Raw genomic sequence first — 27,609 nt, 5'->3', positions numbered from 1 at the left:
AATAAGATCAAGCTGCAATGGAATCCACAGACACGTGTTTGCTCAGATCACGGCCCTGCACTAGAGGGAGCAGACCAGCGGTCCAAGGTGAGTTCAGATTGCACACAACTTCCATTCCCAATCATATTTGCCATAACATGAGCTTTCAGATAATGGGCCGTTCTCCTAAATGCTTGTGGAAATGGTCATTAGCATTGACATAAGTGGCTTCACCCTTTTAGCTTCCCCAAAAAAAAGAAAAGAAAGAAAATCAATCTCTGAAATGATCCTAAATCTATAACATTATGGCTTTATATTCTCTGAAAACTAGCCATCAATCTACCAAGAACTAATGCTTTTGGTGTAGGCTGAGTTGCAAAGGGCGTACAGAAGGGCAGGAAAGTGTGGGGTGAACATATGTTGTGTTGCAGAGGGAAATAAAACAAGACGAAGAGAGACAAATAACAGCACATCTGTCACGGCCTTCTTATTGATTTTTTTTCTCTCTCTCTCTCGCTTCTATATGCTGTTTACATACGTGCTCCCTCTCATAATGAGCTAATGCAACCTCTCTCTGATGTTAAAACGTTTCCTGAACACCGTCCTTAGCACATATAGAACATGCGTGTGACGGCAGGCATTTACTTCAGAGGCATACAGATCCACCAGCCATCTGCATCTGAAGATGTAACCTACGCTACATCACATCGACAGGTAGCAGTTTACAACCTTATGGTGCAGCAAAAACTCAGATCTGCTACACACAGCAGTCGCTAGCTGTCTCAAATTTTATACATCTAGCAGCTGAGCTGCTGTTATATTATTAGTGTCACATCACCAACTGTAATAGGTTATACACACGACAGAGGCATTTGTGACAGCGATTGGGTCCTACACCTACAGAGATGTTTATTAAATAAGAATTTTATTCAACTAGACACAGAGTTTAATTCACTTACTCTGCAATGCTCTCTCCCTTTCACAGACTCTCTCTTTTTATTAAAAGGCACAGAATCACTACTAGCACTTTTGGTTTAGTTTTGATGTTTTAGGATGTAGGTGTTTCACCCTGTAACAACATAATACTGCGGCACGCATGCAAACACATGCAAACACATACACGCAAACGTGCATCAAAGCAACTGCGGCTCGATTCTAATCTGTGAATGTGTTATAAGGCAGAGGAAGCAGGATTGTTGGCTTCACTGGAGTGCGTGGCTGTTTTTAACTTCACTGGAACAAAGAGGAGAAGAAAACAATTCTCTGCCTGCAGAAAAATATCTGGCTGCACCACAAACTGGCTTTAGTTTGCTACTTGAAAGACATAGTAAAAGCAAAGAAAGAAAAATGCTGGTGCATCTGGATGTCGTTTGTGGTTTTTTAAGTTATTGTAATACCAAATGATATGTATTTGTTCACTTTACAGTGAACATAAAGGCCAGCTCGGAAAAGAGGGCGAGTCCAAACACGTGCTACTTTGTGGCCTTGCGTTTCCTATCGTTGGACGCAGGAATCCAGAGTTTTTCAATAAAGGTAGTAATCAAAGCAGTTTAGTCGTTGTGCCCCCTCCCCTTTCTGTAATTAGTGCATAATGACTTATTATTTTCAAATATACCTCCCAAATTCTTAGCTTATGACAAGGATAATTAGTTAGATTGCGTCCTCTTGCGGCCAAGCACTTTTTTTTTTTAAACATGTACTTATGCTTGCAATAGAACTGACACAGGAAGATGTGTGGTGGTTCTTGATTTTATGTTGCTTTGATCAAAAACGCTTTTTTCTGTTGTGTACATAAAAATAAAGAGAAACAGATCAAGTGCAGAGGACAGAGAGGCGTTTCGGCTTGTCTTATTGTTTATGTATGAGTGAAGTGAAACAGACTGGGTGAGGACAGGGTGAGCGTGTTATGTGAGGATGTGAAACACAGCGCGCAGTGATGAAAGAGCACAGTGAAAGTCCCGGTCAAAGGGTGAAGAGATTTCTTTTGTTGGCAGGTCAGACAGTCGCAGAGGATTAATCGGGTACTCACTCTGCATGCACAGCCCATCGGTGCAGTTCTTAGACTGGAGCACCATGCCCTCACAGTCCTTTCCCCCGTTTTTGGGTGCTGGGTCGCTGCATTCTCTCCTCCTCCAGTGGGTGCACTCTGTCCCACAGGTGGACCACTTACTCCACTCTGTCCACAGGCCATCCACTATCACATAACAGACAGGACAGATGAGGGTCGAGTGAACGAGATGGCAAATGAGAAGATGAAGATGAATTTAGCGCGCGAGCAGGGGGAGTGGGTGCGGTGGACGCACAAACAGGACGGAATTTGTGCAAACGTACAGAGTCGCATCAAATTGAATGCATTTCGTTTATGTGCACCTGAACTCAACACGCCCACGTACTGATGGGCGTGTTATCATTTTAATACCTGGGCAGAGAGGATTACACGGTAGCTTCTGGATGCCTTGCCCTTCACAGATGGCACCGCCATTGAGTGGCGCTGGGTTAGTACAGCTGCGTGTGCGTTTCTGGTAACCACGGCCGCAGCGGCTGTTACACACTGACCACTCTGTCCATGTCGACCATCCACCATTCACTGGAAACACACGGTGGTAAAACATGTTAACTATAACTTGATTATGGTCTGTGAAACTGTTAAATTGAATAATAAAATAAAACACACATTTGTGTGAATTAGAGTGAAAGACCCATGAAACCCATGAAATTAAAAACTCTGCATGTTTGTTTTCAGTGACCAGCTCATTAATTTGACTGTCTAAGAAAGCCCAGCTCAGAGGTTCAAGTGATTTGTCTACTATAAAATGTACCAATATTGTTCATGTTGTTTTGCATTTTGACCTTAAACTATCGGGCAATTACTTTGCACTGCAGACAGACAGTAAATTCTGGTCAGACTGCTGCATTTTCCATTCACTGATTCCCTCTAATGCCTCTCTTCCCTCTCTCATCCATCTCTGTCAGCGACTAAATCCAGCGCAGAGTGACATCAGGGCTTGTGGCTGAGAACAAGTCTGTGGCATTTCAGATGGTGGAACCAGGCCCCTTGGAGTCTCAGACCTTCAAATGTGACATGCGTATGAGTGAAGCCCAAAATATTGGACTCTGGGGGAAGACCCACATTTATTTACTGTCTGCTTTGTCTCCTCCATGAATAAAGGCTCTATCTTCTGTCTTTCGCGCCTCTTTTTTTCTTCTTCTCTCCCTGCCATTTTCTTCTTATCAACTTACTGTTTCTAGTATCTTTCTCTGGGATTTTGCTGGAAACCTCTGGGATATAAACATGCTCCCTTTCCTTCTAATTTATATATCACTAGTATTAGGCATAGCCCTATTCTCTAGGTTTTCTCACACTTCTTTGCAGGGAAATGTGTATACTTTCACGTACAGTAATATTGTTCAATAGTACTGTCAACTTATGCTTCCCCTTTCCAAAAGAAACTTATTTCCAAAACAGCTGAACGACTGTGTAAAATGCAAAAGATTTGCAAAACTATTTTTGTTTCACATTGAAACAAATGTTTCCAACAGGTCTGAACCAAAGGCAGGCCAGTTTAGCACCTGGACTACAGACTTACTACAGACCCATATCCAAAACATGTACATACTGTTTAGCATCAACAATGCTGGTCACATATACCATGTGCACTAATGTTCCCCCCATACCATTTCTGATACTGATACTCTTAAGCTGTGCACCGGCACCGACCCACAGGATGAGGCAGAGAGAAAGCTGCAGCGTTTCTGGATCTTATTTTTACACCATTTGTTTTTATTTGCAGAGGTTTTCAGAAGTGTTTCTGAACTCAAGCTGTGTTTTCCACTTTTCCACTACAGAATCATATCTGGTGCCACATGAGCAGCCAAAGGACACAGCCATTCGATAACAATTTGCAGACTTTACCCTGGTGCGCTGAGATTTATCCAAATTCTCTGAATCCTTTAATGATATTACAGTATATTATAGATTAACTGAACAGATCATAAGAGGTTACTCCAGGGGGTCCTGATTCTCTTTTTAGCAGCATTAAACAACTGTTTTTTGTTGGCCTATCCAATATTTTGACATGTTCAGCTTTTTCTTTTAGATGAATATAGCGTTTAACTGATTTATAGGTCAGTGCAATCTCTTTCACACTTAAGACAGAGTCCCATCCTTTTTAGGTAATCAGGGTATACATAAAAGCTTGTGTAGTCCTCTTTGGAAAGGAAAAGGACAGGCTGACATCAAAGTGCTTTTTTGACACTTGGCTCTAATATACTCTGCTAGTAACATGAAATTCTTGAAGAGACACTTGTCTCACTGCCTTCCTATTATGATACTAACCATGCAGTAAGTCCAGGGAAGAGATAAGGGAACATGATGAGAAAATTCTGGCTTTGAAGCTAAACTCTGATAATGGTATCAGACATCTGGTCACCTTTATGGTATGTGCACTATATGCACATCTGTATTTATACGCCACCTTCATTTAGAAATATGCATTACACTGTTCGTGCAAAGTGAATAAAATCTGTAAGCACTTCTGCACCTGAAAGAGGGCAGCTGTTTTATTATTCAGTTTTTAGAGTTAAATTGGCAAAGCCATGAAAAGTTCTATCAAGCACAGGATGAACTCTGCTGGCCTCAGTTAAATGAGCTATCAAGCCAGTAGTCATTTATAAAGAAAAAAAAACAATGTCTGAGGTTCAAAGGAACATTTGCTTCACGTGTCATTTGTTCTGTCTTAAGTAGCCTCCAGCAGCTGTTGAAGTTTAACGTCAGAACCGTGCTGTGCAATAACAGTCATGTTAGCTGATGTTAGAGAGACAGTGCGCGAGCCTGCGTGAAACCACAGCAGGGGTCTCTTTAAGTACAGCTCAGCCACATCAGCACCTCTGCAGATCAAAAAAGAGAAAAAAAAACAAATCTTCCAATCCTTGCACACCTTCTGGCAGGAACAAAATGAGTGAATGTTACACGCTGCAGGAGAGAGAGAGAGGGAGATTTGATGTATGCAGAGTGACTTTGAAATTTGTTTTTACTTTGAGCCGAGCTGAACTTCATAAAGGAAGTTTCCTCAACACTAGTGCCTCACTTTACTAATCAGCCGTGTGGTTAGTAAGAACAATGAGCTGGTCGGACACATGTAAACAACTTTGAATTGTATTAACGTGCAGAAAGGTAAGACTGTAGGTTACCATAGACAATAACTGTGGCAGTTGTGCTGCGTCTTTTCGCCACAATGTTCTTTGCCACACAGGTGTAGTTGGCCGTGTCAGAGAGGCGAGCCTGTTTAATAATGAGGTTGTGGTCGATGGTGATGTAGAAGTTTCTGTCGTCTGCAGGGTCGATAACCTCCTCGTTCTTAAGCCACTCCACCTACAAAAAACAACAACAAAGCAAATAGGAATGTGAAAGTGAGAAAGAAAACTGCGAGCTTGGAGGCAACAGAAATGCTTTTTTTTTTTTTAAAAGGATGTGAAAGGAGATATAAGACAGTTTAACCTCATTAAATTGTACCAAAAATCAAAGTGAAGTGTTTAAACAGTGATCGTTTTTGTGTAGTTTCTGTCTAACCTCTCAAATAACTGTGAGTGCCAGGATTACTATGTTTACTCTGAGGTCCTGCTACAAAAAGTCAATAGCTTTCATGCTTTTTTTATTCTCCCCCTAGAACAAAGCGCCACAGTAACAGCAGCGCTGTCAGACAACAGAGACAAGAAAACTCTCCAGAATTCCTCAGGCTGAGAAGCTCTCTGACCTTTTCTTTTGAGTTTCATTTTTCCAAATGAAACTGATATTGCACTCCAGGCACTATCACGGAACAGAAGATCATTTGGAGTCTTTATTTGCTGTAATTCACCGAGATCCCTTTTCTCTCTTCAAGAAGAGAGAAAAGAAAAACATGTGCCGCCTCACAGTCCGCAGCCAGTTTGATTCAAAATATTTCCTGGTTCTCTGGTTTTCTTCAAAGAAACTGTCCAGTGATGAAGAGGCCTGGCAAACAGCTAACTTCCTGTGCATTGTGATAGCCCATGAGTAACAGGGCCTGATAAGAGATAAGACACCAAGGAGGACTACAGAGAAAGATAAGCAGGATGTTTATAAAGGGGCTTTCTCATGAGAGATAGAATATCGCAAAAAGTAGGGCAATAACCTGATATGAGACTGGCCAAGACAAAACAGTCACTGTTGTTTTTGAATTTCTTAGGCAACAACACAGAAACAGCATTTTGTGCTGTGAAAACGTACAATACACTGGCCATTGTTATAAGACCGGCATTGTTAGGAGTTTCTCAAAAGAGAATACAGACCCACTATGACATGCACTGGGATATCAGCATCACCGGCATCGCACCTCAGCAAGACTACCTGCTCTTTCTTTTTCTAGTTTTTGCTATGTAAAGGTTATCTTATCTTAAAATAGAGACTTTAAATACTTCCTTTCACAGTTAATTCTCAGTAAACACGTCCCAAATTGTTGCATACAACACATCAACAGGCACTTATCCCATCACACACTTACATCGGAAAAAACACGGGGTTTAAAACACAAGATCAGCAGAGCATTTCAGTGAACCACTGTAAGCTTAATGTATATTCACTGTTGATTTGGTGCTTATGAATTTCTTCCTCTATAAACACGTATCAGTCGAATCAATGTCACAGAGCCACGAGGGACGCAGTTCCATCACTTGCAGTCTATTAAATATAACTAAACATTTCTCTCCCTTGAGAACAAAGTGCAGCATGACAGACTGTATTTTGCAATATATAGGAGATACATCATTCACAGATACATCATTATTTAAAAAATAATAATTTCTGCAAGGAACTCATGCAAAAAGAAATCTTTGATGTTAACCTAGTTCATTAGACTTCTGTCTAGATCATTAATAAAAGCAGAGTTTACATACACACACACCCAGAAGGGTAACACATCATGTCATTCAGCTCCATTCATGTATTCACTCTATTCAAATGTCCTCTACAGCAGCGGTCCCCAACCCCCGGGCCTCAGACCGGTACCGGTCCGTGAGTCGTTTGGTATCGGGCCGCGAGATTTGAGGCTCAGGTGTGAAATGTATGGTTTTCAGGGTTTTTATCGGTGTTCAGCGTTATTTTGTTATTGTTTTTCTCATTAAACTCGGTTTTCTTGGGTTTTTTCACGTGTGTTATGAATAACTCTTCTATTTTTCAGTAGCGGCACTAGTTTTATTTTGTTGTATTTTTCCGCGACACCTTAAAGGCCGGTCCGTGAAAATATTGTCGGGCATAAACCGGTCCGTGGCGCAAAAAAGGTTGGGGACCGCTGCTCTACAGTCACCAGATCTCAATCCAATAGATCACCTTTGCAATGTGGTAGAACAGCAGATTTACATCATGGATGTACAGCTGCTGAATCTGCAGGAACTGTGCAAGAATTAGGAGAGATTGAGGGTAAAAAGGGGTCCAATCTGGTACTAGCAAGGTGTACCTAATGAAGTGGCTGGTGAGTGTTTATAGTTAGTTGTTTGCTGCTATTGAGCTGTCTTCTTTAAATTATTTTGACAGCAGCTCAGGTGGCAGTCAGACATCTTCTACAAAGTTTCTCTTATTATATACCGACACAACTAAGTCACATATGCTGTGTACATTATCACGATCTCACTACAAAGATGGCAATAACAAACTGTAACTGTAAAAATATAACAAGAAGGTTTATATTCTATACATATGTATAGAATTCTACGTATATTTATATATGTAGAACTGACTAATTTAAGTGCAGGCATCAGGAGAGTTACTGAGTACGGGTCCCATACATTTTCTGTGCATGTGTGTGTCACCCTCAGTCTTTAATAATGAATAAAACTCTGAAACATTTCGAGCACTACCAAAAAGAAGGACCCCCATGTTCAGAGAACAAAGATTTGACAGTGATCAGCCATTTTTTGTCTTTTGTTCCCACACACAAGCAATACCAAAAGCAAACAATCTAATGATGCAAAAAGGAGAAACAATGGCTGTTTTTGTGTTTTGTTGTTGTTTTTGACATAAATATTTTCTCTTTTGGTGCCTGCATCAGTGTGTGTTGGGCACAGGGAATTAAAAAGTGAAAGGTCTCTTCTTAGAATAGAGATTGACAGTTGATACAAAGAGGTGGTTATCCAATTTTGCACCAATCACAGAGGCTGCCTCTTCAAATTTGCTGTGTTCAGATGTCAAGAGCACTTTTATATGAGAAGGTAATTAAAAATTGAACAAAAGCGCTTTTCAGTGCAGATGGAGGGGTGGGAGGGAGACAGAGTGACAAGAAATATAAAGTGGTAGAAACTCATGTCAAAAGGGGGAAACGTGTGAGAGAGCTAAACTGAGCAATGGTTCACCGATTATTTTGTACTGACTATATTTAGGACTCATTTATAAAAGGTTGTTTGGCTACAGGGCTGTGACTGATGGTTTCTTTGTCAGGCAACTGATAATGCTCCGGACATTCGAAAAGATCACAAAACAGCTAAATGGGTCAGTTTTAGACTTGGCGAAAATACATGTTTAATGTTGTTGTTTTTTTTGTTTTTTTTAAATTGAGGTTTGCTGCTGACAGGTAGCTTAAACAGGTTTTATTATCAAACTTCTTAAAAGTAAAAGCAGCAAATTTGCACATTTAAAGGATGAAACCACTCTATTTTTTGGCATGTTCCTTCATGTGATAGGATTTCTTTGTACAATTTCACATATGCTCCGTTAATTTGAAACGTACTTTGAACAGGTAAAGCTACATGTTACAGAAGAAGATTAGGGCCACTGAAATTCATACACACACACACACACACACACACACACACACACACACACACACACATAAATTTTTTAAAATTCAAAGTGCAACATGCAAGCATCAAAAACTGTAATATTGTGTATATATATGTATAGTGTGTATTGTGTAATATTGTGTGTAAGTTGTATATGTCGTGAAAGAATACTTTTAGCATGATCTGTGCTTTTTCAGGTGGAAGTTTTTTACAGACTCTTCTTTGCAGACTGTCTGTTTATGCATATGTGGTGTAATAAGTGTGGCGGATCAGGTGACCCTGAATCCTTCCTTAGTTATGTTACAATAGGCGTAGGCTGCTGGGGGCTTCCCATTATGCACTGGGTGTTTCTCCTTCACTCACCTCTGTTAAAAGGGAGTTTTTCCTTCCCACTGGTGACAAGTGCTTGCTCATAGGGTGTCATCTGATTGTTGGAGATTTCTCTGTATCATTATAGGTTCTGTACCTTACAATAATACAGTGCCTTGAGGCAACTATTGTTGTTAATTGGCGTTATATAGATAAACCTGAACTGAACAGAATCACAATCACAGCACGGCATACTTCTGTATGATCTAATCTAGTACCAGTCTTTAAAGGAATTAAGCTACACAGTCTGTATACCAATTGCATATGTGCAGAAAACTTCATGTCACATTGAACTTGTTCAGGTTTCTTTCATGCCAACAGATTCAAAAGACATAAACACAGATACACAAAGTTGTACACACACATCCAAATGCTCACGCTCACAGCTCGTTAGCGTCTGATTGGCAGTAAAACATCCGGAGAGGTAATTGGCACATTTCTTGTCATTAACGAAAGGAAATTGCCACATGTCAGCCGCCATAAAGAAAAAGCCTGTCTGGCTGAAGACAGCAAAGTGACACACAGTGAGAGAGTGAGCGAGAGAGGGAAAGTGAGTGTGTGTGTGTGTGTGTGTGGGGGGGGGGGGGCACGTAGAACTAGGAATCGAGGGGGACAGGTAAATGAGAGATGGTAAGACAAAGAGGAGAAAGACAGATGAGTGAGAAGGAGAGCAGGTGCACATCCAGGAGGGCAGTCACTAGTGTTCCAAAATATATCTAATACATCATCACCGAGAGGCAAGGACGGACAAGAAAGAAGAAAGATGGACGATTGGGGGGAAAAATGTTACAAACAAGTGACTTTTGCTTGAAGAAAGGAAGATTTAAGATGAATGAGAAGGGACAAAGTCTAAAGCACGAGGTTAACAAAGAAAAATCACATCGATATTCACAGATTAACATACTGAATTGTATTTACACAAATAATACGGATCGATTAAGAAAATTAGACATTGAAGCCAATAAAAGTCCATTGACTTCTTGTGCACGGACTAGACTAAATTATTTCAGAGGTGGGATCATCTGAAATTTGCAAATCTCGTGCAATTATAAAATGCTGGGTTATTCCATTGACAAGACAAATTTGTTCATGAAATGTAGCTTGTAGAAATTTGCATGGAGCAAATGAAAGGGTGAATTGGTCAGTTTTTGATTAATTTAATGTATTTTTTAGCCTTTACTTAAGACGGATAGAGGAGAGAAGACGGTAAAGCAGGCCAAGGGCATGCAGTTAATGGCCTTGGAGCAGATTTGAACCAAGGCCTCTGCAACTGCCTTAAAGTACATGGGTTATCTGTTCAATCAGATTAATTATACCAGAACCCTTTATATCATTTTTAAATGAAAATCACAGAAAACGTATTTATAAACCACACCGTGATAATGTCACATGAAGATGCAAACACAAAAAACTAGGTTTGTATACTAACGTTTGTTCCCATCATTACTGAAAAATAAAGAGTTCATGGAAGGTTTTTTACGCAATAAGTTGTTTGGGGCAGAGTATTAGACAATGAGAACCAAAAGTTTGTTGCACTGGTAAACACTGGAGGGTGAGCTCACGCTGAGCTGCTCTCGGTATCAAAGCATGCAAATGTTTGAGAAGTTTCGTGAACCACAGTGCCACCTTATGGCATTAAGAAAGTGCAGTCAGTGGTAGTGGGGCATGGCAGAGCACATGGTGTGACTAGCTTGTTCTGCTATGGATGATGGGTTTATGTTGTTGCCTTGGAAACTGTCCGTGAGTATTCTCAGTTATTGCGTTTTAAATGTCGTTACAATGACATTTTAAGTTTGGTCAAATTTAACTGAAGCCAAATAACTGATTTTGGTATGGAGTGACTCTATATCCTTTTCCCTATTGCATAGGGCTTTACACCAAGTGGAGTCACAGTAATGTTAAAGTTACACCTTGTTTTATATTGGAAAGGTTCATAGCGTAATCTGTCCAGCTTTGAGCTTTGAAGATGGCGTCTCATCACAAGGAGGGAATGAAGGGTGTACTCCCCTCAGATAGGCTACAGCCCCCAATTTTGATAGAGTAAGATAAGCAGCTAAAGAATAATGAGTGGAATTTGATGTGATAAAACAGACAGCAGTATTCTTCACAGAACCGGTGAGAATCTACTCAACACGTGCAGTCTCCACTAAAGATGCAGTTCTCCAGGAAGGAACATACCTGATGTTTAATTTCTGCTTTTGTACATCCATCCATCCAACCACCCACTTATCCATCCATCATTGAAACATCTATCCATCCATCCACTTATCCACACATAATTTGTTTTTTTTAGCACGACCACTTGGGGTCAGCAGACATGAGCGCTAAACAAGACTGATATATTGAGATCTCATGGAGTTCATAAGGTAAACCTTTACAGTGTTTTATAGTTATATAGTTTTATAGTTAGCACTAGCTGCTAAATGCTTTGATATGTTGTGTTATTTTATTTTACATGCAACTCCACGACCTTAGCCTGAATGTCTAAAATCAAAACTTAATAAATGGAGCTGTAGCCCCTCGGTGCACCATTAGTTTTGCTCTCAGTGAGGCATAGCTCTATTTTAAATGACTACCCAGGTGGCCTACGTCCTTTAAACCACCCAGCTTTCAAATAAGAGTGCAGCTTTGGTGCGCCTCCACTGTCACTTCTTCTCCCACTATCAAACATTACTGGCTGAAGACCTGGTTACAGCAGCAATGTAGGAGTAGCCACTGAGTGGGATGTTTCTGCCTGGGTGTGCCAGCAAAACACTAATTAGCCCAATAGACAGAACACACTGTATACAATCCTCTCACTTGTTAAGAACCACTGCAAAGCAAAACCATTCATTACTCATCGCTGTCGTGTCAGAAATAGAGTGTACAGAAGAGTGTGGGGGTGGAAAGGGGTGTGAAAAGAAAGAACGGGGAGAGAAAAAAAACCATTCCACAGCAATGTGCAAGACTTCTACAGAGAAGTCATTATGAGCTCTTCTGCTTTTCCACATGCACTATAACTATGTATCAGATATAATTTATTCATTTCCCTTTTTTCACAGTATATATCTGCTCCAGGCTTGAATGACACACCTGGAGAATGAGCCACTAAAGGTTATAAACTGATTATTCAATCATTCACTTACAGACAACAAGCCATATGCTCTGCATCTGCCTGCATGACAAGTATGGAAATGTGAGCTGTATAAATATTAACAAGCCCAAATGCTCAAACGTGTGATATCTTGAGATGTGATGGGAAAAATGTTAGTGAGCGTTAATGCCGGTATTGCTTGTTGTAGCCGAACCAGTATATTTGTCTGTGAGGGTGTTTTCTGGAGGAGCTGGAATGGGACAGGTTAGGGAGGAGGAGGAGAGAGGGCAAATTTAGATAACAGTAGTGGAGTTGGAGCGGTTACTACTGTAGGTGTCCATAGAGGAGATGGATCGCTAAGACTCGAGCCAGGAATAATGACCTCTCCCAGTTCATTTCCACCTTTAGCTCTCCTCTACAGTCTGCTGAGGGAACACAGGCATTTCTTAAACTGGCTCCAAGGATAGCGAGGCACTGCTTACTCTGTTTTCCCTTTTCCCGGTACATTTACCTCATACGTGTGGCAAAACAATACTCTTTTACCAATGTCTGTTTGTTGGGAAACTACCTTAAGAATCCATAGTTTAAAAATGTCTCTGTAAATCCTCCTTCTGTCACTAAATGGATGATTAAATTCTGACAGTGATAATGTGATTATGGGATTTCTGCCAATACTTTTTTTTTTAAATAAATTCACCACATGTGGGTGGATAAGTGCAAGTTGGCTATTGAGAGGCATGGCACACATGTTATTTCATTAGAATTTTTAAATAACAACCTAACATAAACCATTACTAAGGCTCTGGCTTTCCCAGTCAGAGAACTGTTTAATATACTCTCTGCATTCAGTGCTTGGTTTCCCTGAGACTGCCCTGACTTTTAACAAAGCTTAGATGATAACTCCATCAAGGGAGAGGGGTTTCTGAGCTGCTCAAGAGGTCAGATCTCACTTGGTATACAGAATGCAACCTTCAGGAATACGAATAAACTGAAACAGCACAAGCCCTGTGCAAACAGCTTAAAGGTGGTAAGGAGTTTTTTTGGTTTTTTTAGGTGATAAAAAAATAATTTTCCCACCAAATAAGAACAGTCGCACTATGTTGTATTCTTTGCTTGGAAAAATGTGGGGGTTTTGTTATTCTTTTACTATATGATCTGTAACAAACGTTATTTGTTTGCTAAAAAAGGGCTTGTGAAAAATATGCTTCCAGATAGCCTAAATTTCAAAATCTTACAAATGGCGAGTGGGACTCTAATACATAATGTTGGTTTGGTTTTGTCTTCCAGAATCAGTTTCTTGCATGCAGATTAAAGTAAACAATGTCTTAAGGGGCGTTCACACAGGAAGCGATTTGATTCACTCGTCATGTTTTGCTTTTTTGTTTGGTTGTTTGTTTATGGTCAGTTGCTCGCGGACATTGCCAAAGCAATTCTCTGATTCATTTACCATCCAGTCATGCCAGTTGTAGCCTTTATTCTTACCAGTAGCTGCTTCAGTTGCTCGCAATTCCCGAGTTTAACTCGGGACTCACCCACTTCATATTGCCAGTGGTTATTTCACCTGTCATCATAATGTTGCTAAATGTCACTTTCTATGATCTCTGGTAAGAACGTTGCTGCAAATTGCTTCCGGTGGACGAGATGCTGGACTGCTAGGATATCAGCTGACACAAGCACGGTTGGTTACCAAAGAGCACTTATAGACTTTAAAAGTGCATCAGAGAGACACATGGGCACCTGCTAATTATTTCAATTAAGTAATATCCAAATAGAGTTCCCCCACAAAAACTGGAGCACAGTCCCTTTGGATGAGCTGTTAATACAATTAAGCAATCCACTTAGTGATTCAAATGAGCAACTACTGGCTACAGCTGCTGTGTCAGCATCCACCTGTCACTAAAAGCAGCCACAACTATAATAATGTATAACTAATCTTTAATATAAGTGGATGAGTTGTAGAATACATTCATGGACGGATGCTGTTCATTTAATTATGGAAGTCTATGGGGTCAGTGATTCTACAAGTTCTTCCGCCTTTACTATACAGATAGATTCCACATGCTGTTGCTTGTTATGAAACTGTACTTTATGATCCACATCATTTTCAGAATTAACTTACTCGGTGACCTCTTATACTGCAAAAAGATACACAGAAATATTTTCTGATAGAATAAAGTCACTCACAACACCTTTATATAGATCAGTGACCCAAAATACTTCCCTCACTGTAACACAACCACCACACACCGTTACTATAGGGAGCAGGGATTCAGGATTTTTTTTTCTACAACAGTTTCTTTCCTTTCTCAGCAGAAGTCTGACTTAATATATGCAGGGAAAATCATCTTCAGAATGAAATACATTTGACAAATAAACCATACCCACCCAACAGTAGAAAGGGCTGTGAGGGCAGCAGACCTCACAAATGCGGGGCTACTAGGATTAATCGCAGTCTTTTCACGGGAAACCTGCAATGATTGACAGGTGAGTGCCTGAAGGGCAATCTTTAGTTGGTTGCCACAGGGATTTAGACTGGCCTTGTGACTCTTTCTTCCCATGGGTTGCCTTAATGAAAATGCCCTCCCTGTTCCACTGGGCACTAAAGTGTTTTTCTCTTGACATTCTTGGCACTCTCATAACGCAACTATGCAGCATTTTTACAGCAGTAAAAGCACTCAGCTATTTTCTGACAAGGTGAACATATGGGCAACCGGTCGCAGCATGCCTTCATATCACTAATTAAGTAAAAGTGGGCTTAAAAAACACTAATTGCTTACATGCTCTATGTGTAAAATGGGGTTGATGATGAAGCTTGATAAGTGCCGCATACCAGATATAAGAACTATACTGGATTATATATAATAATGAAGCATTTTGAACATATTTTTAAATTAACAATGACATCTTTCATGAACTGAAATGGATTGAATTTTGTGTCTCAGCTGTTTTAATTCATCTGCATTAGTTTTCTCCCCTCTCTGGATGAGAAAGTGTGAAGTAAAGATCTTTGTGTTTCCCATCTTTCTTCTTAGTAAGCCAACGGACTTAATCATGGCAGCAGGGCCCGTACCCTGCAGAGCATCAATGACTCGTTACCCGTGATAACACGGCAGGACCCCGACAGACTGAGGAGATGCCTGAATTAAAATCCTGCTTCCATGGAAATAGGCACAGTGCCTCCCGGTCCGGCGTAACCTCTGAACTCTTGTCTTTGTCTCAGGACTGTGACAAGCGCTCCGAAATGGAGACGGAGGGAATGGGCGAAGAAAAGAAACAATTCTTTTTGCTGTCGAGTTTATAAGGCTGCCACATATTAAGTATAAAAAGAGGCCGCTGCTGCTTGTCTAGAGGTCCTTTAGATGTGGATGAAAGAGCCTCCTGAGGGTTTTCAAAGGGAAGGATCTGCATTGAGCTGATGAGAAGCTCTCAGTTCCCATCTTTACCTTTATTACTATAACTACGGATAGCACTCAGCCACTAAGCCGATATAACAGTGAAACAGTGCACAGAGCCTTTGTGCCAAATCACTCCGATTCTACTGTTCCTAGAATAGCCTCAACAGTTAGATTTTCCTTCTGCTCTTCATTAAGTACATATCAAATATTCATGGCTATGGAAACGTGTAACAATGACTTTAAGGGAGCCTGTTGAGTGTCTAATTTATTCAGACCATACAAGACATTCAGATGACTTAATCCCTGTGCTATTCCAGAAACCCAACTCGCTGTATTTCAGCTCTCAAAGGCCAAAGTTCCATTGGTAATGGTCACAGGGAGAGCCAAGATAAATGCCTGCTGCTTGTTTTCTTTGTGTGTGCAAAACTGTGTGTGTGTGTGTGTGTGTGTGTGTGTGTGTGTGTGCATTTTTACTGTGCTTCAGTAAAAATAAGTTAAGTAAACATGAAAATGGCTCAGATTGAACTTCAAGTACCAAACCTCTGAGATGTTTCATGTGTTTTTTATGAAAACTTGCTGCATCATCACAGAAGCAATCCAAGCTATTCAGCATAATGTTTAGTTTTCAGGGCAACAGCCCACGCAGAAAGCCAAGAAAAACTCAAAACCACTTAAAAAGAATCACAGGATGTCATTACTATGGTAAACCATCATGACAGCTTATAATGTAAATCATCTGAAAAAGTGGGAAGACAAAGACGAACCAGGAGATAGATAATAGCTCGCATCAAACAGTGCAGTTCTTTGTAATCTGAGATCAAAACTAATTAGGATTGACTTACTTTGATTCTGCAAAATGTGGCCTTCTTTCTTCTTTGAATGTGCAAGTATGTATGTGGTTGGGAGGACGCTGAACTACTTTGGTAACTAATTGTTTCAAACAGCTGAAACACTTTTGGCATTGTAGCTGATCTCGACAGAATGCCTTTTTGAAAGCTTAACCAAAATTATTCACCTTGAAATAACACAAACTATCAGTGCTTTCAGTTCTAATGAAAGCTCATAATCTTTTCTAAAGCAAAACAACAGAGCAATATGTTACTACCTGTGGAACAATGTTTTTAGCCACCAATCAACAGTAGCAATAGACAGGGTTATTACAGTTAAATAAAAGTTTATGCTACCGGAAAAAAAAACTACTTTTAATACTATGCAACTACTTTGCATAGCTGTTTTTAATTCCCGGTAGAACTGCAACCAGGTAAGCTAGCGCAATAATTTTTTTTGCATATGAAACCGGAGGAGTTGTACTTACATCTTATGCCATCAGCTTGTCCTCGGTCACAGTTTCCTTCCACATATAGCTTTGCAAAAATTGCATAAAAACCACTTGCAGCAATAAAAACACAATATTCCAGAAACAAGCTTTACTGATCCGATCAGCTGTTGTAACACTTCCTATGTTGGAATAGATCATCAGCGCAAACTATCACACCTGCCTGAAACCGGAAGTGACATCATTGTCTCGGAAATGTAGTTTTTTTTTTTTACCTTCAGGGCCTTATGAGCCTATACTGGTGTTTTTAAAAGTTATGTTTGACTTTATGACTTTCTGTATTGTTTCTGGGATGCTTAGACATCACTTTGCACTGCTGGAAATAGTTTATTTTGATGCATATGCTTTTTTTTTTGCAAATTTGCATTATAATATTTATTTTCGTTTTTCCTGTAGTAAATAAGAATTGGTGTATTTCAAAAATAAAACTATGAAGACACTCAAAATAAATTTTTATTATAAACTTTTTTGTACTTACAGTTTTGAGGCATAAGCCTCTTAAATTTCTGTAACTAGAAATATATGTTAAAAAAACAAAAATGATTTTCAATTTTTTTTTGTAGTTTATTGCACTTTTTTTGCAATTTATGTAATTATTACCCATATGGAAAAGAAATAGTAAAAATTATATGACTTACTAAATCTTATAAGGCTTACATGATTTATTCATGAAAGTGGCCACTTTCTCATTACTTTCATATATTGTTTTAGTAAGTATCCAAAACATACAAGTTTCATTATATAATTTTTCAAGGGATCTTATATCTGTTTTCACTCTTGTATGCTTTTCATACAAGTTTCACACAAGACAGATACAAACTTTATAAGATTGATATATATCTTTTTCATATGGGTATGCACTTAATGCATACATATTATTAAAAATTGGGCTATAATGGTTGTATTGATGTATATCAACTTGAAATGCTCCCAAAAATGGCACTACAGCATGTAAAAATATAATATAAGCTCTGGCGGACTTGGTTCTATGGTAGGTCTTAAAGGGTTAAACATAGAGAAGCTGCTGGGTCATCGAAACCCATGTCACAAAGCTCCCGGTGAACAGTTTTTGTGCTGATGTTAATGTAGGAGGAGGTTTGGAGCTCTGCAATTATTGAGTCAGCAGAGTGTTGGCGAATTACGCATTATGTTCCTCAAGACTCGGCAATCCCGCTTTGTAACTTTAAATGGTCTTCCATCTTGTGACTGTGGTTCCTAAATGCTTCCACTTCCACTAGCAGGTAAGACATTTCCAAACCTGACCTGTTGCAATGGTAGCATCCTATAACAGCAAAATCTTCAGTGACCTCTTTAAAGATTGACCCATTATTTTTTTAAAAGCAAGACTGCTTACCTAGTTACTTGATTTTACGCAAGTAACTAGGTACTCTGGTAATGGGACTGAAAACACCCCAATCTGTAGACCAGTGCTTTTTTGTATATTGTATATGTATGTGTAGGAAATGTCCCACTTTGTTAGTTTTAGTCTGTTAACACAACCAGCTTGGAGTGGATTTACTTCATCTTACGCAAAACTGGGGTGTCTACGTGAGTGTGATCTAAGTGTTTATACTGTAATGCCTCCTGTGTATGTCTTAAATTTCCCTTTGAAATAAATCCATCTATGCTCTTTCTCTACTACTTTTGGAGGCTGTGGCTTATCCCAGTAGTCATTGGATGAAGGAAACTAGCAGAAACTAACACTGAAAAAAATAAGTAGATAAACTAAAGCCAAACACTTTTGAGCAGTCAAAACTGAAACATGCAAATATTTAAACTAAAACCAAACTGTAAAAGAAAAACTGCAAAATAAAACAAATATGCAGAGCCATGTATACAGAAGAAACAGTATATATATATATATATATATATATACACATACACACACACATATATACACACATAAATACATATGTATATATACTAGGGGTGCAACGCTACACAAAATTCATGGTTCGGTTTGGTTCGATACTTTGGTGTCACGGTTTGATATTTTTTCGATACAAAAAAAATGTTCATGCCTTTTTATTAATTTGTCATTTATTAAATTTTCACGGCACATTCTGCACCATTCTTTTGTGGTTCGGACTCCTCCTGACATTTCTTTGGAGGTGGAGGAACACCAAAGTAATTGCTTAAAGGAGCTTCTTCGACATCTTTAAGAGTTCTAAACAAATGTCTGTCCTCCTCCAGAAAATCTTATGTATGCAAACACGCGTTGCAACTTCTTATCTTGTGCGCATTTATTTTGACAGCGAATGCGCACCTGCGGACCACTTATGTGCAGCCCTGGTTATTTAGCTCGTCATATTGCAGCCACAGAAATTCTTTTGTCCATGAAACCATAAAGCTGCACTTTCTTTTTGCCTTATAGTCTGATTTGTCATAACTTTTCCGTTAAGTGGTAAGCTTTTCTTTGGCTGTCACTTATTCACGCTGACCTGTCTTATTTGGCTCAGCAGAACGAAAATATATATCCTGCTGCTTTTACACGCACACTCACATAACGCTCAGCGATTCTCTGCGCGATTAACCTCTCACATGTTTAAGCTTGCTGCGGGAGATTTCACTTGTCATGTTTGCATAGTAAGCTAACGATCGATAAGATGATGTCAGAGGAATTGGTGCGCAAATTATCATCACTCACCAATCAGTACTGTCGCTCTCTATACACAGTTCATGCGATTGCAAAGTGAAAGCAAAAAACAAGCGCAAATTCAAACGCGATTTCAATATGTCACATATTGACAGTGGCTCACCGATGCCAATGACATAATTACCCAGCTACATTTCCGAAAGAATGCAAAAGCATTGACATATATTTTTCCTTCCTACGATAGGCCGACAGGCAGGGCAGGGCAGCCCGACTGGAAAAATCGCTAGCCCCGAGACGTCCAGGCTAGCGATTTTGCGAGCCCTGTATCTGATTGAGGAATCACTCATCTTTGGAAAAGAGAATTTATTACAGAGAAATGGCTCTTTCCAAAATAAAAGCTATACTATACGCTTCTTCTGGGCTATATTCTCAGCAGCATATTAAACATATCAGGTCCCCATAAGGAGAATCATGTGCTAACGGCTGTCTAAATGACTCGGGTAAAGTTTGTAGCATGCGTGCTTGTTGTTTTTGTCTGCTTCCACTTGTCTCCGCACTAGGATGATGTCGGTGTAAATGTGCAGTCATATTCGTTGTGTTCCCACTAGTGCTGTCAGCGTAAATCTGAAATGAGGTTAACGCCACAACACGGCAAATCTCCGCTAACGAGCTACCGCGGATTGCCCCGTGCATGGGGGTGGACGGCCAACACGTTAACAGGCTAACTGCGCTAACACACTAGTTCCCACCCATGTAATTGAGCATTGCGTGGCACATCCAACATACTGTTTTACTTTAGTCCATGACACGCTTACCTTCAGGGTCATACGTCACATGAAAACCAAAATAGTTCCAAACGCCAGATCTGAATGAGGGTGGGGGAGGTCCAATTTGCCATGTTGCAAGGAGAGCTTAACTTCTGTCTCGCTAGCTTGCCCTGCGCTCAGTGAATCTGCACTACTCCGCCTAGGCTGCACTGTCGAGCGCAGATCCAATGAGCGCTCAACACAGACAGCACCATCAGAAGGAAAGTTGATAAAATAAATTAAAAATGCTGTATTGTTCGATACATATGTGTACTGAACCGAAAGCACTGTATCGAACGGTTCAATATCGATACATATATATATATATACACACACACACACACATATACACACACACACACACATATATATATACACATATATACATACATATACATATACATACATATATACATATATACATATACATATATACACATATACATACATATATATATATATATACACACATATATATATACATACATATACATATACATATACATACATATATATACATATACATATACATACATATATATACATACATACATATATACACACACACACACACACACACACACACACACACATATATATATACAGTGGGGCAAAAAAGTATTTAGTCAGCCACCGATTGTGCAAGTTCCCCCACTTAAAATGATGACAGAGGTCAGTAATTTGCACCAGAGGTACACTTCAACTGTGAGAGACAGAATGTGAAAAAAAAATCCATGAATTCACATGGTAGGATTTGTAAAGAATTTATTCGTAAATCAGGGTGGAAAATAAGTATTTGGTCAATAACAAAAATACAACTCAATACTTTGTAACATAACCTTTGTTGGCAATAACAGAGGTCAAACGTTTACTATAGGTCTTTACCAGGTTTGCACACACAGTAGCTGGTATTTTGGCCCATTCCTCCATGCAGATCTTCTCAAGAGCAGTGATGTTTTGGGGCTGTCGCCGAGCAACACGGACTTTCAACTCCCGCCACAGATTTTCTATGGGATTGAGGTCTGGAGACTGGCTAGGCCACTCCAGGACTTTCAAATGCTTCTTACGGAGCCACTCCTTTGTTGCCCGGGCGGTGTGTTTTGGATCATTGTCATGTTGGAAGACCCAGCCTCGTTTCATCTTCAAAGTTCTCACTGATTGAAGGAGGTTTTGGCTCAAAATCTCACGATACTTGGCCCCATTCATTCTGTCCTTAACACGGATCAGTCGTCCTGTCCCCTTGGCAGAAAAACAGCCCCATAGCATGATGTTTCCACCCCCATGCTTCACAGTAGGTATGGTGTTCTTGGGATGCAACTCAGTATTCTTCTTCCTCCAAACACGATGAGTTGAGTTTATACCAAAAAGTTCTACTTTGGTTTCATCTGACCACATGACATTCTCCCAATCCTCTGCTGTATCATCCATGTGCTCTCTGGCAAACTTCAGACGGGCCTGGACATGCACTGGCTTCAGCAGCGGAACACGTCTGGCACTGCGGGATTTGATTCCCTGCCGTTGTAGTGTGTTACTGATGGTGACCTTTGTTACTTTGGTCCCAGCTCTCTGCAGGTCATTCACCAGGTCCCCCCGTGTGGTTCTGGGATCTTTGCTCACCGTTCTCATGATCATTTTGACCCCACGGGATGAGATCTTGCGTGGAGCCCCAGATCGAGGGAGATTATCAGTGGTCTTGTATGTCTTCCATTTTCTGATGATTGCTCCCACAGTTGATTTTTTCACACCAAGCTGCTTGCCTATTGTAGATTCACTCTTCCCAGTCTGGTGCAGGTCTACAATTCTTTTCCTGGTGTCCTTCGAAAGCTCTTTGGTCTTGGCCATGGCGGAGTTTGGAGTCTGACTGGTTGAGGCTGTGGACAGGTGTCTTTTATACAGATGATGAGGTCAAACAGGTGCCATTCATACAGGTAACGAGTGGGGGACAGAAAAGCTTCTTACAGAAGACGTTACAGGTCTGTGAGAGCCAGGGATTTTCCTTGTTTGAGGTGACCAAATACTTATTTTCCACCCTGATTTACGAATAAATTCTTTACAAATCCTACCATGTGAATTCATGGATTTTTTTTTTCATTCTGTCTCTCAAAGTTGAAGTGTACCTCTGGTGCAAATTACTGACCTCTGTCATCATTTTAAGTGGGGGAACTTGCACAATCGGTGGCTGACTAAATACTTTTTTGCCCCACTGTATATATACACATATATATATATTCTCAATTGAAAAGAGGAAGCACAGAATTCAGATTCTTCCTTGTCATTTATTAGTGGTGAATCTATTTTGCAGTCCATGTGAATTAATTTTGGCTGGTGAGCCAGGAATCACACCGGTAATTACATGGAACGGACGAACAGTCTTTTGGCAGCAAGTTCTCTGTATGCAGGCAAATTAATGTCCTTGCTGGTATACTGTCATGGGAACATGTCAGTGGAAGTTAAAACATATGACAATGCAGTACATGGACAGTCAGCAGATGTGCATGCCTTACTTGTACGTTTTTTATGACAGAGAAGCCACACAGCACATGATTTAAAGAAAAAGTGCTGTGGGAGTATGGGGTTTTTATGGCTCCGCCACAGCTCTGCCATCCTGCCAGCCTCTTGCTCTCTGGGCAAAGGCCTGCAAAGGAACCACAGAGTGAGCTGACAGCTCATTGGAGGCCTGACAACAACTCGGTGGATCCAATCCCCGACAAACCTTAACAGCTCTTCTCCTTCTGCCTTCATCCTCTCTATATTTTTTTGTGTCTTGAGTGGGTGAAATATGACAGATCTTTCTCTCAACAGCGGCTGCTACATATTTCTCCAGATTCATATGTAACCACAGACTTAGCCCATCTGCTTTTTCCAAGGTTTTTTCTCTGGCGAGCTTATGTGAGAAGAGGCCTGACAAACACAGATGAAAAAGCAGCATTCGGTTTTGTCCTTTTTCCCTCCGAGGCAGCTGAGTTTGAGTTCAGAAGAAAAGAGTGGGGGAACTATCTAGTGAAATGGGACTGTTGTCTTTTTTAGCAGCCATGAGGTAAGAGGGACCAGTTAAAAGAGTTGGAAGTGTGCCTCTGTACACACGCTGAAAAGTCAGGTAGATCATGGAAAGAAAAGTAAATAGAAAGCAATTACTGACTTTAGTCTGAATACAAGTGAAGGGAAATCTGAAAAGACTATAATGTTTTTAAAAGAGGTCAATTACTACAATAGCTAAACATAGTATGAGTGCTCTGTTTTCTCAATTGATGGCCGCCTTGGGTATCTACACTAAAACAACAGCGGCTCCTTTACTCCAGGCGAACAGAATCTCCTGTTTACTCTTCACTGTACATCTGGATTGCCACAGCAATTCAGAAGGATGTGGTATGATTGTAATCAAGCTAGGTCTTTGATCGCTACACTGAGCTAATCCAGGGCTTACAGTAACCTCAGACTGGCTGTAGAAATCACCATTACTATACAGCTGTTACAGGAAAACTATCAGACTAAAGCCTGGATTGTATGAGGAGAGTCTGCAGAGTGCTACTCCTAAACTTTCGTCCATTGAGCTTGTCAGCACTTTCAGCAGGGATAAATGCTGTGCAGTTCCACTCACTTAACTCAGCTTTTCCGGGTCATTCATAAGCTTTTACAGAGTTCAGTCCCTACAACTCACAACTGAAAAAAAAAACACCTCCCGACCAAACCATCAAACCACACTTTCATCCTGTATCTATGGTCCTGCAATCTCAACTGAGCCTTTTCAAATACAGTCCTAATAGGGTTCTACTGTCGAGCAGGGAGAAAGAATGGCAGGGAGGAGATACTGGCCAAGCTAAGGTAGCAAAGTCACACAACTGAATGTGTTTTTTTTTTTTTTATCCCTCGGCAGATAATTACAATTTTCTCTCCTCCAAATTGCAGTGACAGGCCGATGTTCAGGAAATACCCAAAGAACTTTAATAACCCGGGCAGTGGTGAAAAATGTCCTTATCTGCGCAGTGTGGCGTGTCAGATTTATTCAGTGTTATTTTATTTGAAACCTCTGAAATAGGCAAGTTTAAAACTGAGGCAAATTCTGTAATCAACACACAGTTTCTACCTGAATTATTTAGAGAATAGAAGAACAGAATCAGTGACTGGCACTACCAAAATTACAATATATGCTAAAAAATGCATGAGCTCGCTATGCAGTACAATATTGTAGGTGATATTTTAACATTTTATATACTTAACAAAAAATAATGCCAAGAATAATGATGGCATATCTCCAAAAACCCATCCCAAAAGTCAGTGAAAATTACCTCTTTTTAAAGAAGTCAGTTGGGTGGATTTGAGGTGAGAGCAGTTTGCCTGCATTTCCCTGAAAAGTACTTACCTGTTCAAACCAATTATCCTAACAACAAACGTGCACTGGCTTCATGAAACACCCTTTTGGACCTTACCTCAGCAGCTGGGATGCCTTCGGGTGGGCGACATTGAAGTAACACTTCCTGTTCAAGTGACACTTCTTTTCCAAGAGGTTCCTGGTCAAATGTCTTTCTCAAGTCTGAAAAAACACATAAAAGACATTGTGTATTAGTGCTAAATGAAAGCATATCATACTGGAACATCGACAGTATATCCTGAAATATGTTTAAGATTAAACATAAAGCCGACCAGTGTTAATGCCACAAACTATAAAAACAATTAAAAGAAAAGAAAGGTTAAGTTGTCAATAAGACCTGCCTCTGTGCAAAAGCAGTATATATAAAACAGACTATAGGTGAGTGTTATGTCTCCAAGCTCATCTTCAACACACACACACACACTTGCTTGAAATAGATGGATGGAAAATAGGGAGAAGGGGCTCACTTGCGCTCCATCAGAAAACCAACATTTTCTTGGCGTGAGAGCCCTTATGGATTAGTGCAGGGAAGGTATAGTGGAGCTGACAGGCTAGGATTACTGAAGGTGTCATGCTACACTGGAACCTGAAGCCCATTAGACATATATCATGCTGCACAGACTGAGAAAGTAGCAGTGGGCATCAACTGACGAGAAGGGGCGAGGAGAGGAGGTACAGTAGTACTTAGCAACGTTAGAGGCACTGAAGCATCATGTCTACAATCAATCCTTCAAACCCCAGTGATACCATTTTCACAAGCATTGCAAAATTCTCGTCATACGCACTTTTATTGACACATTCGGTTTGGGGGTGAATAACTTCATTCAGCAAAGCACAAAAACATATTTTATTCCAGACAACAATTCTACATAACTTTGTTCCCTTTCCTGAGGAGACAAATGTAGAAAATGTGGCACCTATACTGTATGTGGATGGGGAAACGCACACAGTCAAGAATGACTGAAGGGTAAAACAAACCAAAAGGCTCTATCACCAGCTGTCTCTTTCTTTGTGTGCGTCCGTGCGTGTGTGTGTGTGTGTGAGAGAGAGAGTGTGAGTGTTTGTGTGCATGCGTGCGTGCCATCACAGCAAACTGCAGCAAGAAGTACCACAAAGGTGGCCATGAGTACTTGGTAGATATTTATACATCTGTCAGTCAATCGGAAATATGACAACTTACCAATGTCGAGAATGCAAGCTTTATAATCTAACAGATGTCACTGGTTATTCTACCAAAAATGCATTTTGAAATGTAATGTAATGTATTGCAATGTATGTTAATCTTTCATCAAAATAATGAAAAATGATGTCATCTACTGTATTTTATTTTACCAGGAAGTCTAACTGAGATGAGATGCTCAGAGGAGAGACTTGGACATGATTGCACCCATTAGAACTCTTTTCTCTAGAAAAACAACCACATGCCACATGTTACTTACTACATTTAATTAGTTTTACATTACGCTTAAAAAAAACCCCCAAAAAAACCCCAGTTATAAAACTGTATTTTGCATTACACCAATTTCCTGTAGCTTTCGATGTTGGCAGCACTGAACTATACAAGCTATAGAATGAAGGCTGACCTGAAGATCCTATCTTTGATAAGCCAACATGGGCTCTTAATTAACATTAAAAAAAGTTCACCCATCCCTTGGTCTATTTTTTAAATGCTTAACCGACCAGAGTCGTGACACTGGGGACAGAGAAGCAGGGCAAAGACAGAAGAGGTTGCCTGTCCATCACACAGCTAACAAACAGACACAGAGACTTGCATGATGACATCCACCCTTATGGCCAATTTAGAAAGTCCAGCTAACCTAACCTGCATGTCATTGGAGTGTTGAAGCCGAAGTACCTGGAGGAACCCTAAAAGCAGAGGGACCACATGGAAAGTCCAACCCACACCTAACTGTGTCCATGAAAACAAATCCTGCAGTGACCTTCATTTCGGGACTCGATCTTTTAAAAGGATACAGCTGTTCTTCTTCAGAGAATGCTGCAGTAATGTACAACTACTGACATTGTGTACCAACATAAGGCACAGATTTATTATATTTTATAGTCCTAGAATAGCACATGGACTTTAGATGTGGGCATACTGTCTGAAGTGACACAGATCGCATGGCAGGATTTGCACTTGAAAAGTCAAAGCAAACTGCGTGTAAATCTCTAAAGACTCTCAAGACTCTTAGGCACAGTGTGTAACAGGATATACTTTCCTTATCTATCATAGTAAAGAAATGCTTTTCAGTGTCTGGGGAGATGGTGTATGAATGGATACAGAATGAAAAGAGCATTACCACCTGTAATAAAACAAGAGATCTCCAAAGACTGATCACAACAGATTTTTTTTTGTTTCTTCATTTGCTTTCATTTCTTTCAATAGCTATTAGGTTTAGAGACATTATTTTAAAATAGACATGTTTCACTGTTTAGAATGAACTGGTCTGCATCCCCGAAGGGAAGAAGACAGATCATGTTCCTATTACAGAATACATGATGATGCAGCACCTGGAAACACTAAAGAATACCTATAGTCATTTTACGGTTCATTTTTTATTTGGAAAAATGATCCTTAAAATAACAAATTCATGAGGTATCCTTGTTCCAGTTCAACCCGAGAGTACCCGTGTCTTCAGGGGAATATGTTATAATTCAGCACATTTCAATGTATTGTAATGGCTGAAAGGGTGACTGCTGAATTGAAAGTAATTTCCGTAAAAGTCTGGTATGAAATTAAAAGAAAGAATGACTGCAGGGGTATATTCTTTGACAGAGGTTTTTCGAATTCAATCCAAGGACACACAAGCTGTTTGGTTTCCTTAAGATAAAGTGGGCAGGAGGAAAGGAAAGGAGATATTCTATAGCGATGGATGCTACCTTAACGATAAAATAATTA

The 27,609-nt window shown here is 40.0% G+C and overlaps 1 protein-coding gene across 4 annotated transcripts in view; it reads right to left on the bottom strand.

Annotated features, from left to right (window-relative positions):
• The window catches only part of unc5cb (unc-5 netrin receptor Cb), a 132,094-nt gene that overhangs the window by 24,110 nt on the left and 80,375 nt on the right, over positions 1-27,609 (bottom strand). For 3 of the 4 annotated variants that reach the window (XM_085168904.1, XM_085168906.1, XM_085168905.1), the window contains exons 4-7: positions 24,769-24,872; positions 5,170-5,350; positions 2,399-2,566; positions 2,009-2,173 (exon numbers count right to left, since the gene is read on the bottom strand). In XM_085168904.1, coding sequence (XP_085025030.1) covers positions 2,009-2,173; positions 2,399-2,566; positions 5,170-5,350; positions 24,769-24,872 — 618 coding nt within the window. The remainder of the gene's footprint in view (positions 1-2,008; positions 2,174-2,398; positions 2,567-5,169; positions 5,351-24,768; positions 24,873-27,609) is intronic. The other variant, XM_085168908.1, reaches the window with a different exon arrangement.

The sequence above is a fragment of the Neolamprologus multifasciatus genome, chromosome 7 (genome assembly GCF_963576455.1).
Source record: "Neolamprologus multifasciatus chromosome 7, fNeoMul1.2, whole genome shotgun sequence".
Lineage (NCBI taxonomy): Eukaryota > Metazoa > Chordata > Actinopteri > Cichliformes > Cichlidae > Neolamprologus > Neolamprologus multifasciatus.
The sequence above is the reverse complement of the archived record's forward strand: the minus strand, read 5'-3'. Positions and strand labels throughout refer to the sequence as shown.